At 38.9% G+C, this 18,849-nt stretch overlaps 1 protein-coding gene across 2 annotated transcripts in view; it reads right to left on the bottom strand.

The window, feature by feature from the left end:
- The window catches only part of pard3ba (par-3 family cell polarity regulator beta a), a 190,150-nt gene that overhangs the window by 88,267 nt on the left and 83,034 nt on the right, over window positions 1-18,849 (bottom strand). For both annotated transcript variants that reach the window (XM_073866239.1, XM_073866240.1), the window contains exons 11-12: window positions 11,494-11,679; window positions 7,328-7,501 (exon numbers count right to left, since the gene is read on the bottom strand). In XM_073866239.1, the coding sequence (XP_073722340.1) occupies window positions 7,328-7,501; window positions 11,494-11,679 (360 nt within the window). The remainder of the gene's footprint in view (window positions 1-7,327; window positions 7,502-11,493; window positions 11,680-18,849) is intronic.

Genomic DNA, 18,849 nt, shown 5'->3' with positions numbered 1-18,849 from the left:
AGCGACGTGTTTAACAAAAGTAAAAGTCTGATGCAATGATGTATGACTAAAGCAAAACTATACATGAACTCTTCAGACTTGGGAGGGAAAAACTGGAGTGTACTGATCTAGAAATACTTTGGAGGCAAAAAATATGCTAATGCCAAATAGTAAATGACAAAAGTATAAAAGCAACCACATGGCACCGTCTGAAACATTCATGAGCCAAAAGCAACTCCGAGACGGTTAAGGAAACACGTGTCAAAATGAAGACATGAGGCCATGGAGAGAGACGTCTCTGAAGAAAAAGGAACTACGGCTGTCAACGTCAAGCGGCAAACCCTGAGGAAGAGCGCTGTATACTTTATACTGTCATACAAAACACATGCAGCACACACAAACATTGTATTCAGAGTAAAACGCCCAGGCTGACTGGATGAAAGGTATTAGGATATCACCATATCAAAGCTCTTAAACACATTTAGGCCGTACTATTCTGTGTGGTGGTGAGAAAAATGAAAGCGGCGTTCTTTTCTTCACATGTTAAATCTCAGTCGGAGAACGGTCATTAGCAGAAACGTCTGCTCTTTACATGTGGAAACGCCACTGCTGTAATCTGCCGACAGCTCGCTGTCATTGACTCGCTTTCTGTCTCTCTGGAAGCAGAAAAATCTTCAATGGACAAAAGGATGGGTCCTCTGGAGCTCATTCTCCTCAGTGATTATGTGGCTCAGACGAAAGGGATTGTGAAAGCCTCTCGTCGAGGGACGCCTTTAGCGTGTTTTGCTCAGATCAGTGTTTTGACAGTGCATACGAAATTTCCTAGCCGGCAGGAAAATGTCAAAGGGTGCTTGATGGAGATGTAACTCCAAAGGGAAGTGAAAAATGAAATGTCAGCCAATATTATTGATTGATTTCAATTTCCATCGCAGAATTGCCCCTAAATGCTGAAAATGTGATTAGCAGTGCTTATTAAAGAGATAGTTCACCCGAAAATGAAGATTACCCCATGATTTATTCACCCTCAAGCCATCCAAGATGTATAAGACTATCATCTTTCAGACGAACACAATCTGAGTTTTGATTTTCAAGCCCAAAAAAGTCCATCCATCACAGAAGTAATCCACATGGCTCAAAGGGGTTAATAAAGTTCTTTTGCAGGTAATTGATGCGATTTTGTAAAAAAAAAACATATTTATAACAAACACAATCAATGTTATAAGAAAATGTCCTGGCTTTTCCAAGCTTTACAATGGCAGTAAATGGTGCTTTTGATTTTCAAGCTCAAAAAAGTAAATCCATCCTTCACAAAAGTAATCCACACAATTCCAAGGGGTTAATAAAGGCCTTCTGGGGGTAAACGATGCGATTTTGTAATAAAATATCCATATTTATCACAAACACAATCTGAGTTATAAGAAAATGTCCTGGCTGTTCCAAGCTTCATAAGGGTAATAAATGGTGCTTTTGATTTTGAAGCCCAAAGACGTGCATCCATCCTTCACAAAAGTAATCCACATGGCTCAAAGGGGTTAAAAAAGGTCTTTTGTGCGTAATAGATGCAATTTTGTAATAAAAACATCCCTATTTATAACAAACACAATCTGAGTCATAAAAAAATGTCCTGGCTTTTTCAAACTTTATAAGGGTAGTAAATGGTGCTTTTGATTTTGAAGCCAAAAAAGTCCATCAATCTTTCACAGACGTAACTTCAAGGGGTTAATAAAGGCCTTCTGAAGGTAATTTATGCAATTTTGCAAGAAAAATATCCATATTTAAAACAAACACAATCAGAGTTATAAAAAAATGTCCTGGCTGTTCCAAGCTTCATAAATGGTGCTTTTGATTTTGAAGCCCAAAAACGTGCATCCATCCTTCACAAAAGTAATTCGCATGGCTCCAAGGGGTTAATAAAGATCTTTTGCAGGTAATCGATGCAATTTTGTAATAAAAATATCCAGATTTATAACAAACACAATCGCAGTTATAAGAAAATGTGGCTGTTCCAAGCTTCATAAGGGTAATAAATGGTGCTTTTGATTTTGAACCCCAGAAAAGTCCATCCATCTTTCACAGACGTAATCCACACACCTCCAAGGGGTTAATAAAGGCCTTCTGAGGGTAACTGATCCGATTTTGCAATAAAAATATACAAATTTAAAACTTTATAAACCATAATAACTACCTTCTGGTAACGGTCAAGCATGTTAAGTAGCACCATTTATTACCATTATAAAGCCTAGAAAAGCCAGGGCATTTTGTAATATAACTAAAATTGTGAACTATCCCTTTAATGCAGACATCACTTTATGACTGCAAAATTAAGTACATGCATGAGGTTAGCGATTACACCATGATTTACTCGCCCTCACGCCATCCGAGATGTGTGCGACTACCATCTTTCATACGAACACAATCTGAGTTCGATTATAAAATGTCCTGGCATGTTTAAAGCTTTATAAGGGTAGTAAATGGTGCTTTAGATTTTAAAGTCCAAAAAAGTCCATCCATCTTTTACAGTAGTAATCCACACAACTCCAACGGGTTAATAAAGGCCTTCTGAGGGTAATCGATGTGATTTTGTAATAAAAATATACATATTTAAATCTTATCCATAATAACTAGCTTCCTGTAACGGTCAAGCGTGTTCAGTGGCACCATTTACTACCATTATAAAGCTTGAAAGAGCCAGGACGTTTTCTAATTTAAATCCGATGGTGAACTATTCCTTTAATGCAGACATCACTTTATGATTGCAATGTTAAGCACATACATTAGGTAAGCGTAATAAAAATCACTTTCTCCAAAAAACACTGCTTTGTTTAGATGTAAGACTTAAAAGATTTTTACTTAGACTTGAATTATGTATCTTCTTCGAAAATTGAGTGAGCTCCTTTTAATTTGGGGCAAAAGGGAATAACCGAAGGTCATGGGTTTGATCCCTGGAATACCCAAACTGTTTAAAAATGCATACCTTAAATGCACTGTATATATATAGCGAACAACCACCACATCCAACGTTTTGCACAAACTAATCCAAAAAAAATCTAGTTTCTCTCTCAGTTTCTCTGTGTATACGTACACATTCATATTCATTTATGTACAACCTTAACTTAAAAAGTATGAGAGACACACAAAGACACGCGCTCTTGCCAAAGGGGCTGTGTGACACCTTTAAAGGCCGCGATCGGTACGTCTCAATCAGACAATCAAGGAGGAACGCCAGCCCACCGCTGGGGACAAAGAACCAACAAAGGAACAACAAAACAGATTGGAGAACAACACCCTAAACCTATGGATTTCTCCACCCCCTCCAAACACAGGACTGTAGTGAGGGTGAGCTGAGGTTAGATACCCTTAGGGTAGCCCCAGGCATCCTTTCATTAAAACCCAAAATTCGCCTTTCATTCAAGGAGCCCACGGTGTAATCTGATTAACTTGCTGAGCAAGAGGAGATCCAGCGAGGTAACGGGATTAGATGTGAGACAGGGTGGGGCGAGTGAAGTTACTACAGGAAGAAGGTGGTGAAAGGAGAAATATGATGAAGAACATGAAGAAAAACATGCATGACAGGTCTGAAGAAGAAGAAGGTGGGTTCACATGAAATCTCTCCCTACAAAATGTGTTCCTGTGGCTTAGTATAGCATTGCATTAGCAGTGCAAATGTCATGGGTTCAATCCAAGGGTGAAAGTATGCACTGTAAGTCAACTTTGGATAAAAGCGCCTGCCAAATGCATGGATGTAAATGTAGAACATAATATTTGAACCTGCAGTTTGAAAATTACCATAAAAATGACAAAAACTAGTATATACTGATCTAGTAAACTGAGGAACAAACCCATTAAGTTTAGTCTACAAAGTCTGTTTTGATTTTCTAACCTTCAATCCATTTCCGAATCATTCATCTCTGTCTGTGATTAATGGCATATTGATCAAGCTGTCTGCATGCGATTTATAAAAAATGCATGGTGGCGACATATCACCTTTTATTGAGCTGCCATTAACAACCACACCACGATCACCATCCTTCTGCGACTAGATCGTGTTGAGGATAGGCTAATGCTCTTCAATAACACCCTACCGCTCACCAACCAAAGTCAGACTCATGAAGGCGGAGTCAATAACAATTCGTCTTCATTTTTATTGGACAGGAATGAGGAGCCGAGTTGGAATTGATGATCTGGGCTGGTTTCACCTTGAATGCAAAGACTCTTTTCTAAGCTCAAATCAACTTGACATACAGTTGACTTCTGCGAAACCCTTTTGTTAGGAAAAGATTCATTCACTAACACCTCGTGTTGGCTTGAGAAGGGCAATTTTATGTTGGAAACCAAACAGGATTGTGTTTTTACACCGTAAAAAAGCCGGTTCAACTTAAAGTTGCCTGGTTGCCTTTAAATTTTAAGTTTATTTAACTTAAAAATATTAGTTGACATATAATTTATAATTTAAGTTGAATTAAAGGAATAATCCACTTTTATAAAAAAAATACTGATAACTTACCCCCATGTCATCCAAGATGTTTATGTCTTTGTTAGTTCAGTCAAGAAGAAATTAAGTTTGAGGAAAACATTCAAGGATTTTTCATCATATTGTGGACTTTAGGTGACCTCAACAGTTTACAGTTTCAATACAGTTTAAGGAGCAACTAAAAACATGCGTTAAAAAGGTAGATGCGTAGATTCTTGTCACATGATGTGCGGAGCGCTTGCGGCATGCAAAAAAATTTACATGTTTTTAACTCGATGTGGTGCGGACGCACCTGGAAAAATGAGCGTGGAAAAACAACCGCGGCGCTTCCATTTAAAGTAACGAACTTGAGCACGCAAAAAACGCGCTATGTGAATCACCCCTAAAATTGCAGCTTCAATGGGCTCTAAACGAGGGTCTTATCTTGTGAAACGAATGTCATTTTCGCCCCCCAAAAATGACTTTTTAAACCACAACGTTTTCGTATTGCACTAGCCGTATGGTGCCCCAGCACAACCTTACATATTACGTAATCACGTCGAAAGATCACGCATGACGTATGTGAAACTACCGCTCCAGTAGGGTTGTGCCAATAGACGATACTATCATGTATCAATGATAGTCAGACATATGACCAATAGTGGGCTCTCATGACGATAGCTGGGGATAGTTATTATTATTATAGTTTTACATTAACGTGCGCAGTGCGTGCTTTTCCTTGCATGAGAGGGTTTGTGGGCTTCACTTTGTGCGAGTGAGCTTGTAACGTGCACAGATTCCTGTTTGTACGCACCTGAACTTGTAATGCGTATGACTTCACACATGAGCTTGTAATACGCGCGGCTTTGCCATTTCCTTGCAACTAGAGAGGTTGTTAGGTGCGCAGGGGTTTAAAACCAGCAAGTGTGTTGTTCCCGCACCCTTGGATGCAAGAAATTTCAAAGTGCCTGGGCTTTAAATATGCACTCAAATGAATGGCCTCAGTTTTAAGATGGTTGCGGTCATGACAGTGTTGCCCTTAGAGTAAATCAGCTTCTTTTTGATGCACCAATCAAGTGGGTTCTCATAAATAAGTAAAAATTACCAAAACAAAAATAGATAACTATTGCCCCGCCCCCTATTACTATTGTGTATCGGTGAACTCACAGGCTGACAATAAGACGATCTTATGCTGGATTCACACCAAACGCAGTAGAGGCGGCAAAAACGCGCTATTCGCACATAGTTGGATGCTCAAACATTTTGAGTTTACTCTCTTAATATGCACATTAAAAAGCCGTGTGTGACATTCTAGTCATTCGAGACATTCGCGTGGAAATTTGAGACATTCGCGTGGAAATTTGCATCATGGGAGGGGCTTCTGCTGCTTCACTTGCTTCCTGTAATCACATCACTACTAGAGCAAGCTCCTGATTGGTTAACACAGTGTGTTTTTTGATTTTTCAACTCGCGCATTTCATGCAGCAATGCTCAATTCGAGTCATTCGCGCGAACTAAACACAAGTATGAGGCGGATTTGCTTCTACCACGCCACGCTAAATGCTTTATTTGCCCCGCGAGACTTCCAGACGTGTTTATTGTTTAAAATGATCTGCAAGTGTGCATTTCACGTTACGCGTGACCTTTCGATGTGGTTACGTAATACGTAAGGTCACGTTGGCGCGTTCACGCAGCTAGTGCAAGACAAGAAGTTGTGGTTTAAAAGCACATATTTACAAAAACAAAAGAAAAAAGTTGAACCAACAAATCTTTTACAATGTATAAACACAGTTTAGCCATACAGTTTCTTTGGGGATAGATGGTTGTTGTTGTTTACATGGTTTTTGTATGTTTCACCACTGTTAAACAAAATCAAGGCCCTCTTTTAGAGTAACATTTCACCCTTGAAAATTTAAAGTAAATCTGTTGCTTTCGGAGATATTTAGCAGACGTTTTACCCTTAACATCACTTCCCTTTAATTATTGCAAAAGCATTTCACAAAAATGTATTTCTGAGACTGCAAAAAAAAAGGGCTTAGCTAACAAAAACACGTTCTGCCCGATAATGGCTTTATTTACTGAGGTGGTCGACATTTTGCTAAAGGGCACTCGTGTTCGAAACTCACTTTCATTCTGTGATTTTTTTATCTAGGATCTGCTGATTGTTTAACAAAATGTCTTAACCATGTGAAACCATCTCAACGGTTAACCGAGGGTAAACTCATGCAAGTTTTCAACCACACAAAGTGACAAAGTTTCCTGAACTTACCGCTACCTTAACAAAAGGGGAACCCCAGTGAACATGGCGAACCCCCTGAAACACAGACACAATATATAACCCAATTTTTCTATGCTCGTGTCTTATGCAAAGTCATACATTTTGGGGAGGGGGCTGAACTACATCTCAGAAGAACGTAGTATTCAAAGCAGAAAAGACAAAAAGACCCAGGAAAAGCACACAGAAAACAGAAAGCATGCAAAGATTTCAGGTTCTTTATTAAGAAAAGTAGAATCAGTCATACAGTCAGTGAATAAAACAGAGCAGGAAAAAAGAGAAGCAGATAAGATGAATTATATTTAAAGAGAAATAAAAAAACGTTACAACAAGAGCAGGAAACAGATAAGAAGTCAAGGAGAAACAAGAAAATACATTTTAGCTACTAAACGTTTCTGAGACCTCACTCAGCGATTTTAATTTCCGATACATCCGTATAAATGTAACTGAAACTTGCAGAGCATGAAATTCTGGGTTCACAGTATCACTCAGGGGTCACCTGACAGCCTGTGATAATAATAGTTATGATACCGGTGGACTGAGGTCAAAGACAGAGGCTCTGAAACCCTGCGGGGAACCGGTCTGTAGTGGTACTCGCGATATGGTATGGGAACTGGCCATACCTGAACTGGGGATCGCTCCAGAGAACGGAGAACCACCAGCTGGATGGTTCCTCTGAGGTTCCCTTCTGTGGACATGGAGTGCCGCAGGGTTTCCATGGCATCGTGGTTGGAGCGGCCGAGGAGAGATTCGCTGTTAACGGCAATCAACTGGTCGTTGATATGAAGTCGACCGTCCTGCAAAAGAACAAGGACGACATTACAAACTTTATTATTGAGAAACCTGCTTTAATAAGTTTAGCTTAAGAAGTTAAACTATTCATTGAAAAGAAGTAGCAAGCTAGATTATTTACCAACTATAATATTGTAATAGCTATTGTAATTTTTTTACAAAGCCAGAGCAGCATATATCAGATACAAAATGTAAAAAATTATGAAAATTAAAAAATACAATAAATGACACCAATAAATAGTTTTACAATTGTTCATAATTCTTAAAGGAATAGTCAACTCATTTTCAATATTAAAATATGTTATTACCTTAACTAAGAATTGTTGATACATCCCTCTATCATCTGTGTGCGTGCACGTAAGCGCTGGAGCGCGCTGCGATGCTTCGATAGCATTTAGCTTAGCCCCATTCATTCAATGGTACCATTTAGAGATAAAGTTAGAAGTGACCAAACACATCAACGTTTTTCCTATTTAAGACGAGTAGTTATACGAGCAAGTTTGGTGGTACAAAATAAAACGTAGCGCTTTTCTAAGCGGATTTAAAAGAGGAACTGTGTTTTATGGCGTGGTGGCACTTTTGGGAGTACTTCAACTCGGCGCAGTAACACCTTCCCTCTCCTATTATGAGAGGGAGAAGGGGAGCGGACTTTTCAGGCGAGTCGAAGTGCTCCCAGGGGTGCTGTTGCGCCGTAGGATGTGGTTCCTCTTTTGGGTCCGCTTGGAAAAGCGCTACGTTTTGTTTTGTACCACCACACTTGCTCGTATAACTACTCGTCTTAAATAGGAAAAACGTTGATGTGTTTGGTCACTTCTAACTTTATCTCTAAATTGTAACATTGAATGAATGGGGCTAAGCTAAATGCTATCGAAGCGTCGCAACGCGCTCCAGCGCTTTCGTGCACGCACACAGATGATAGAGGGATGTATCAACAATTCTTAGTTAAGGTAATAACATATTTTAATATTGAAAATGAGTAGACTATTCCTTTAATGTACATTTATTAATCTTAATAATAAATAATATTGGATAATATGCAGCTTAATAATATGTTATAAAACCAATACAATTAAATGATAAAAAATAGACTTGATATGAGACTTTTAGTTACTTTGGAGACTCTTGTTTAAGTTACTTGCAGTGTTAAAAGTCATTTGAAAACATTGTTAAAGCCCACAGTTCAATCTTTAATGCGATCCCACTATGAATACAGAAACAAATTTGGATGCGTATCATTAGTGTGACAGGAGCAGGACAGAGTGAATTGGATTAGGTTTCACAGCTGTGGTTCTCTAAATAAAACTCCACTGAGGAGGAACAAAAGAGATTAGCAGCTAAAAGCCACCAGAGCCCCTTTAATGAGTCGTGAGGGTCTGTGTCACAGCAGAAGAGTCCGACCTCAGGGCCGGGTCACTGACCGCACACCACTGATAGCACGTCTCTCTGACAGAACAGACACACACACCTGTGACCATCTAATGACAAAATACACACACACATAAGCACACAAATAAATAAAAACTTAATTACACAAACAAAAACACACACACAAAAAACACACTTAATTACAGAAACAAGAACACACACATAAGGACATACACAGAAGGGCACACACACTCACACAAAACATTTAATTACACAAACAAGAACAAATACGCACACAGCACACACACAAAAACACTTAATTACATAGATAAAAACACACCTAATTACATAAAAAAGAACGAAAAATACGCACACAATCACACAGAAAACTCTTAATTATACAAACTAACACACCACACTTAATTATACAAACAAACACACACACACACACACACACACACACACACACACACACACACACACACACACACACACACACACACACACACACACATCTCTAGTCACACACACACACACACACACACCCACACACACACACACACTTAATTACACAAACAAACACACAAACACACCTAATTATACAAAAAAGAACAAATATGCACACAAACACAAACACACCACACTTAATTACACAAACAAACACACACACCACACTTAATTACACAAAAAAGAACAAATATGCACACACAAAACACACTTAATTACACAAACAAACACACCTAATTATACAAAAAAGAACAAATATGCAGACAAGCACACACAAAACACACTTAATTACACAAACAAACACACACACAACACCTAATTACACAAACAAGAACAAATATGCACACAAGCACACACTTTTAAAAAAAACTTTATTACACAAACAAAAACAAACACACACACACAAAACACACTTAATTACACAAACAAACACACACACACACACACACACACACACACACACACACAGAACGACACACACAGAACGACACACACAGAACGACACACACAGAACGACACACACAGAACGACACACACAGAACGACACACACAGAAGGACACACACACTCACACAAAATTACACAAACAAGAACAAATAAACACACACACAAAGCACATACACAAAATATTTTTGTACACAAACAAAACACACACACACACACACACACACACACACACACACACACACACACACACACACACACAGAATAAACACGCACACAAACAGAAGCAAACACATAAACCACTTAACTACACAACCAAGAACACACACAAAACATATGCAAGCAAACACAAATAAACTCTCAAGCACACACACAAAAGCAATCAAACACACACACACACACACACACCACAAATACAGTCAAGTGCACAAACAAAAACATACACAAGCGCGCACACACAAACAAACACAATTGCACACAATTAAACAAACACATGCACACACATGCACACAAACATACTCAAATGCACACACACACACAAACACTTAAGCACAAACACAATAAACACAACAAGTGTACAAACACACTCATACACAAAAAACACAAGCACACACAAATGTAATTGCTCAACCTCCACAGGCCTTGGAGCTTCTTATTGCAATATGGATCATAAAACCTAGAAAATTACAGGAACTCATTCCTGTCAGAAAGATGCTTTATAATAAATAATACAATTGTAATAAATATATGAATATAATGCTTCACTAGTTTAAATACACTAAAACTAGAGAAGATTTAAATGCTATTTGCAAAATGAGATAATTATGAGCACAATGATTTACACAACATGATGAAAGCCTGTTTGTTTTTTAAACATATATTTATCTCTATTAAGCTGTGTTTTCTCACGTAAACTGCCGAGGAAACCAGAAACGAGTGACAAGCATGAGAAACAGAGATGGAATGAAGAGCTCAGCATCTCTATCATAGGCTTTGTTTGGGGCCTGTGATGCAGCTCGCTCTCTGAGCCCACTCTTTACTGGAGTGCTCATAGGGGCCAGAGACGCAGCTCCACCTGTGAGACCACTCTTGATTACAGGGCTGATAGAAGAGAGAAGACATGCCCTTATCTACACAGAAACACAACACCTGCTGCCCTCTTTTATCCAGGACTAAATGAAGAGAGAAGTGTGTGTGTGTGTGTGTGTGTGTGTGTGTGTGTGTGTGTGTGTGTGTGTGTGTGTGTGTGTGTGTCTAAGATATAAGACTCAGTAAGGTTTGCTGTTAGCATTCCAGACCACTTTAAAAGGTACTTTTTATGAATCCCAAAATGCATTTTTTGAGGATCTTGTAACTGAGCTTGCGGTGTCTGTGAAAGTGAGTGCAGAAAAACGGCAATGATGTTAAAACCAATGCTAAAGTATATGAATATAAATGGCATAAATACATATACATTTATGCATTTGATAGACACTTAGCTATATATTCCCTGAATTCGAACCCATGACCTTTGCGGTGCTAACGCAATTATTAACTTACAATTATTACGTTTATTGATATGATTGTGTTGCATTGTGACATACAGTACATCTGGTTATGTCGTCATACGCGAGGCGTCTGGAAGCTCTGTGAAGTTTTGAGATAAATGGGCATCATGGGCACTGACACCGTCTGCTTTTTACCTTATGTGCCGCCCCTCCGTGGATGATGGACTTGATGAAGATGCCCAGATCTTCTCCGGTCTCGCGGGACTTGTTTCCCTTTAGACTGACCCCCAGACCAGCCGAGCCGGAGTCGTTCAGAGGAACTTCAAACATCAACTGTTCCCGGCCATCCTCGGAGAGCAGCGGACTAGACGGCTCTCCTTTCTGGAAATAACACAAACACATTTATGTTGCCTGCTTTCCTCTGGTTTGGTAACCAACATGTAAAGGTGTACGAAATGACCGAAATCTTAAGTTGTGTTACAAAAATTTGATTGCTTACAAATGAAATGTGCTACATCTAATGCGACCAATAAACCTGAATGCAAAAAAGTAAATAAAATTTTCATGAATGAGAAAGCGTGAGAATTATACATCAAAGTAAAAATACGGACAAATGGGATGATGACGAGATAATGATTGATGAATGAACACATGTCGGATCTTAAGGCTGGAAAACACATTGGGGGTCAATTGAACGTGGATCCGTTTGAAGATGAAAGCAAGATTATGAGCGTGAAAGAAAACAATATGCTTCTATCATTTAGGAAGTAGGACGGACATGAGACGACATCATTTAAGACAAAAAACTCATTATTGATCCCATATGTCTCTAGATACTCCGATCATCTTCTCACCATCTGAGGGCCCTGCTAAACCATCCAATCGCTGGTCATGGTCTTATAAAGTAACCAAAATAGCCTGTTTAGAAAATTAGAAAATTAATTAGTTAAGGTGGTTGTGGACGGGGGCGCGCATCAAAGGGGCGGGGCGTACGCGTCATGATGAAAATGAAAATATTTTTATTTAAAACACTTAAATAAAACTTAATTTTGAAGAAACTATGACAGAAAATGAACACATATTAGATTATTAATGAATTAAATGTTTTTTACAGATACCTCTAACGGGAATAGCTGCGTGATTAAGTGAAACTAAAGGGTTAATAAACACAAACTGAAGCAGATTTGTAGAACGTCTGGCGAAGGATAATAGATAGCGCGAATATTGATTATTTCCCCACTATTAATTACAAGGAGTGTAACTACTGTAGCATGTAAATAATGCACATAAATAATGTAAGAAAGAGTGTTCATATCCAATCAACAGGCACATGCAACCTAGCTAGCAGGTTGCTTAAACGACAAAAATCACCAGCTAACTTACTTTAAATTTGCAAAAACTATGGACTAATACAATAACAGGCTTAAATAAACCCAAAACATAAGTCCACTTACAGTTTTCACGTGCGTTTTATCAACTGGCTATCCTCCAGACAGTTGACAGACCATTTCAACCGTGTGGTGCGCATGCACGCTCGCGACGTGAAGCGCGTCTGCACTATTCTCCAAGATGTTTTATCAACTGGCTACTAGTTATCCTCCAGACAGTGATGGACCACGTCTTTCTTTCATTTGGCTGTGGCACGCGTGCCTGCTCGGGATGAGAAGCGTGTCTGCGCTATATTCCGAGATGCACTTGACTGCCTTTTGTGCAGCAAATTTTTTTTTGACATAGTTAAGGCGGTAGGGTTTCCCACCTTAGGCGGGCCGCCCGAACTGCAAAGTGCTGCGGGACAACCTGGAGAGGATCAAATATGGAAAATGGTGGGCAGTTTTACCATTAAAAGTAAAAAATAAAATGCTACTAGAAATCTTCACCTCTTCTACACTGTGCTGTACTGTATATCTGTCTTACTGCTTAAGCATACATCCCTATAGAGGACTAGGGTATTTAAAGCCCACTGAAAAGCTCTTTAATCTCACCATCCGTCAAATCAAGTGCCGAGGAGAAAAACAGATTAGCTGTCAGATAGTGAAAGTTTTGATGCATGCAAAAGGAAAGGGATATAATCTCCCAGCATGGCCAGCCCGGTATAGACCTGATTTTTGAGCTTGACTAACAACCAAAAACACCCAAAACTCTGTCCCTTCACAATCTGACCCTTAAATAAAATAAAAAACACGAAAAATAAAAGGCCAATGGTGTAAAGCTTCTGGTTCTTTCCTCAGAAACCTTTTATTGAGCTCTGGATTGGACACTGCGGATGACAATGTGTCACACACGGCCCGGGGCATCCAACAAATCAGACTTTTACCGCACAATAAAGCGTCTGTCTGTGAGTGAGGTCAAACTTTGGTCCCTGTGAGAATATCGCATTAACTGATGTCTCTGCACATGAGGAGGGAGATGGGCTGCTCTGGTGGTCCCATCAACACTTGAGCGGTAGATCTCGCATGAGGACCTCCTGAAGGCAAATACACACGTTTCATACAATGTGACAGATTGTTTAAACCAAAGCATCAGAAAAAGCTGCCAAAAAAGGTTGGTGGCCCTCGATAGGCCAATCTATGAGGGAATTAAAGTACAAAGGCAACCCTAAAGAGGCACTTTTAAATGTACTTAACCTTCCGTCACAATGTCAGTGTTGCTATGCATTTGCCAAGATGATATGAGCAGTTAACCACATTTCTAGGGGGTAATATAAAAATATATTTATATGTGAAGAGTTTGGTTCCAAAACGCAATAAATCCATTTTGACTAATTTTGGTAAAAACATTTTTTCTATACCAAAAAGTGACAATATAAAAAACACTATTTTCTGTTACAAACTTTCACATAGCATCTTTAGGTTAAAAAACATAAAAAATTCAAATCCATAATTTGATTTATTATAAAAACTGATTATCTTTTCCACAAAATGCAATAAATGCATGACACATTTATTTTTTTCAAAATGGTATAAATCTGTTGAATCAAAATATAAATGTGCATTCATCTTTGTCATGCTATATTCATTTAGTTTACTAGTGGTATACACTGATTAAATAAACATTAATGGCATTAATCAAAACACTTGTCATATTAAGCACACTATCACTGATGCTGTCATTCTTGGGACGTCGTCGCTCAACTTATTTGACAGCGATCAGCTGTAAAATGTTTTGGTCCTGCTCGATTTTCGATGGCTTCGCATAATATAATGTCAAGTTTTTCGTAAGATCCCCTGGGGTAAATGTGTTAGCATGACAGAAGCTTAATGCTATCGTGTGAGAACAAGCAACAGCCGACATTTTTCCGTCTCCCAAGTGCCTCTCGCGTAAATTATTAGATGTTGATGGATTTTGTTTCTTTCCCGTCACAGAAAACTACCACAGGTTTATCAATACCATCTAAGTATTATTTTGTTTTTGTTTGTTTGTTGAACACAAAGTACAATTTTGTGTATTCAACACATCGCCATTGTTGTTTACAATGCGTGGAATGGTGCGTTGTGATTGGTTAAGCAGATTTATTGCATTCTGCAAAAAAGGAGGAGTGGCGTTTATTGCGTTTTAGGAAAAAGGGAGAAAAGATGACAGAATAACATGGCGGATATTGTATTTTGCATAAAATTAAGAATTTCTATTAAATACTGACATGATACAATACTGATTTTGGCGGTAACTAATTTTTTCTTAAATGGCATTTACCGCGTTTCGGAACCAAACTTGTCCTATTTCCAGGTTTAAAAATCCTTAGTATGAAAATTTAGAAAAGTAATTAAACATCTTTACATCTAATCTTATCTTTTTATCTATTGCAGTATGAGCAATAGTAATAGTGATGCCTGCTTTAAACAGCAACCCTAAATCACACTCACAGCATATGTTTCGGAAAGAAGCAACCGTGACCCAAATAAAAATAATAAAATAGGTCATGACATAGTAAAACACATCCTGTGTGTGAGAATAGAGAATTATTATTAAGTCAAGGACTCAAGGACATCTAAAGACCTTACAAGCTCACTGATCACACCCCTCATCCTGTGTGCAATGTGCTGTGTGACCCCTTCATCCGGACTGAAAGGTGGGGTATGTGAGCGTTAAAATCCGCAGTATTAGCTTATGAACAGACTTATAAAACTCTTATAATTTATGGTATTTTTTAATATTTTTTTAATATTTATGTTTTAAGTGTGCTAAAAACATGTATGCACAATTTGTTCAAATTATTAAAATGCAATATTTTATTTACTAATAGGATTGGGCAATTGTGAGAGAAAAATGTGATGTGTACTAAACAATATGATATGCGACGCATTATGTTTCTTTAAAATTGTAAAACCAATTTAAAATTACAATATATTTAAAAACCAAACACTTCTTTCACATTCTTTTTTGAGAAAAGAAAATGTGACACTGTTTTTTGCTCAGCTATTAGCATCAACCTTAAACCTTCATTATGCATACATTTTTAAGTATTAAAATCATTCAGGTATCGTAGATCATCACATTTGCAATATTTTGTTAGTTACTATCTTGCAGCCTAACCGTGGGTTCACACCAGGCGCCTTTGAGATGTCAAAATCACGTTTACCATGCCTAGTTTGCCGCTTGAATAGTTTGAGTTTACTCGCTTCATTCGTGCGTAAAAGCAGCACGTGAAATTCTAGTCATCGAGACATTTATGGGGAAATTCGTGTCATGGGAGGCTTCTGCCACTCCGCTCGCGTCCTGTAATCACGTTACTACAAGAGCAAACTCCTGATTGTTTAACGCGGTGCGTTTTTCCCCCAAAGTTACATTTTTTCAACTTGCGCGTTTGCCACAGCAACGCTCAACTCACTCAATTTGCGCCATTCGTGCAAAGTAGATGCGCAAATGAGGTGGAATCGCATCTACCGTGCTGCGCTTAACTCCTCATTCGTGCCGTGAGACCTCCAGACCCAGATCAACGCGTCTTAACATTGACATCACTCGCGCTTGACGCCTTTACCGCGGCTGGTCTGAACGCAGCATAATGCTGCCGCTGCGTACACATCAGAAGCTAATTTAACTGTTTGTGTGAGTCGATTGATTACACACAAAGTCATTGCAAAGACGCAAATAAATGCAAATTTGCACAGGACGGTGCAAATGAAGCAAATTGGGATGCAAACAAGCGCTATTCGCCTCAAACGCATATTCCATGCAAGTTGAAAATATTCAACTATTGCATGATGCGAAGTTAAATACCGCAAGTAATTTAAAGCGAGGAACACGATGCTTCGCTTTTGGTGCGTATGCAGCATTACTTTCTAATAGCCATTTTTGCTGCGACTATGAATCAACATTATAAGCAAGCGTATTACTTATGTAACGTAGAAGATGGTGCTAAGTAAAGCCCAAGAAGGCTGCCTCCCCGGGTTGAAAAACCCCCTAGGTGAAAAAAACCCCGGGCTTTTTAGCCAGGGAAATAAAAAAAGTCCTAGGAGGAAAAAACCCTTGAGATATATATATATATTAAGCGGAGATAAAGCGGGTTCTGTCGGTGATCGTTGGTCAGGCATCAGCTGGGCATCACGTTGAAGGACGACCAGTAGATCAGAGGTGTGCCGACTTTCACATTTACCGGAACCAACTACTGCATGGTTGTGAAATAGTTTGCAAATAACAAAAGTAAACTATGTAGTAAATTCCCAACGTTAGTGTGCTAAAGGCAATAAGTAAACTTTTGAAGAAAAAAACTTTTGTCCAACATGAATCATCTACCCATCATAAACCATTCTGGACCATCTAAAACAATCCATAGCCAGCTCAAAACTGGCTGGAGCAGGATTTTCCAGTCAGACATTTTGTCATGCCCTTTGTGTACATGCAGGATATCTAGTCTCCAACACATCAGCACCATAACTGAATCCCAAAGGGTTCAAGTCAGAAAAACAAGACCTTAATTCTGTCAACAACCAAGTTACTTTTGACCACGTCCACATGGACACAGTCGCAAACAGGATGGAAATTTCCCGTCTAAAGATCTGTTGCACTTTATTTTTGCAAATGGTTGATCATTAGCCAAATCTGCATTTGGGAATTACCGTAAAACTTCAAATAATAGCCCGGGCTTTTATTTTCCCAAACCTATCATCACACCAGGCGTCTAATAGAGACAGGCGTCTATAAGAGACAGGCTTTTAATTTAATTGTTCCAGCATGACAAGCAGGAGGTTACCACATATATTACGTTTTATTTTTAATTTGAATGTGTTTAACAAATTAGTTCGCGTAATAACAACAGTCTTAAATTATTGGCAGTATAAATAAAGCAAACAAGGATATGTTTTTTTTATTGGTTGTTGCGTGAAATCTTACCCAGATACAACAGTGCTATTTTCTGATTGGCTGTTGTGTAGCCTCTTTCTTTTTTTGTATTGGCTCGCTCGACTAGAACTCTAGGGAAGACGGGCTTGATAGAGAGAGAGAGAGCAGTGCGGCCAGATACATTTTAGGCGCTGCAGCATATTAAATATGATAAATAGTGTTTCCGCGTGAGAAATACAATGTGTGGCGGGAGTGCATGCATGACAAAAGACTGAAAGCCCGTCTATTATCAGCGGCCCCAAAACACTACCGGCCCACCGAGAAAAGTACTGACTCCCTCGATTGCCACTTCGCTACTGTCATCATCACCTCAATTCTGGCGACGAAGCTTGTTATGTTGTCATAGTGATGAGTAAAGCAACGACTGCGTCTGTCACGTGACATCTACCGGTAAGCAAAAAAACTTTAGCGTGTTCAATCTGCACCATAGAACTGTCTTAAACAGACTATCTGACGGGTTTTAGAAGATTAAATACAACCCGAAACTAAAAAACAGACCAGGCCTTTATTTGAGACAGGCGTTTATTTACCCAAACCTGTCGTCACACCAGGCGTCTAAAAGAGACAGGCGTCTATTTGGGACTCGGCTATTATTTGAAGTTTTACGGTAAGTAGGGATGCACCGATCCGATATTCTGGATCGGTATCGGGGCCGATCCGGCATTTTTTGCTGGATCGGATATCGGACTAACAGGACCGATCCAATTCCGATACTGCGCATTACCCATGGTTGTCACTGACAAGCGATTAAAACGTCAAAGTATTATAAAAGCACTATAAACGTTTTTATGCACTATAATCAAAGTCATCTTACACTCAATAGCTTCATGTGAAGGAACAAACGCACATTTAAAAATATTCATGTTCACAGAAACACTGTAACTTAGCCTACTTGCAAACTGAGTTACTGATGAGAAGCGGACGGATAAAAACGCGTCATTCAACACAGGCGCACGCACAATAACACACACAATAACTGTAACGTTAGGCTTTATTAAAGATCTGATTTCATAAAGTTTCAGTAAGCTGTTGGATGGATGCAATTCACTATGTGCTGAGGATTCACAGGTGAAGCGGACGGATGAGACGCGTCATTCAACACACAAACCCTCAATAACTGTCGGCTGTTTTAAAGATCTGATTTTATAAAGTCTCAGTAAGTTGTTGGATGGATGCATTCAGTATGTGCTGAGCACACGATGCATCAAATCTTTT

Source organism: Misgurnus anguillicaudatus, chromosome 3, assembly GCF_027580225.2.
Source record: "Misgurnus anguillicaudatus chromosome 3, ASM2758022v2, whole genome shotgun sequence".
Taxonomy (NCBI): Eukaryota; Metazoa; Chordata; class Actinopteri; order Cypriniformes; family Cobitidae; genus Misgurnus; species Misgurnus anguillicaudatus.
This window is presented reverse-complemented; position numbering and strand designations above follow the sequence as displayed.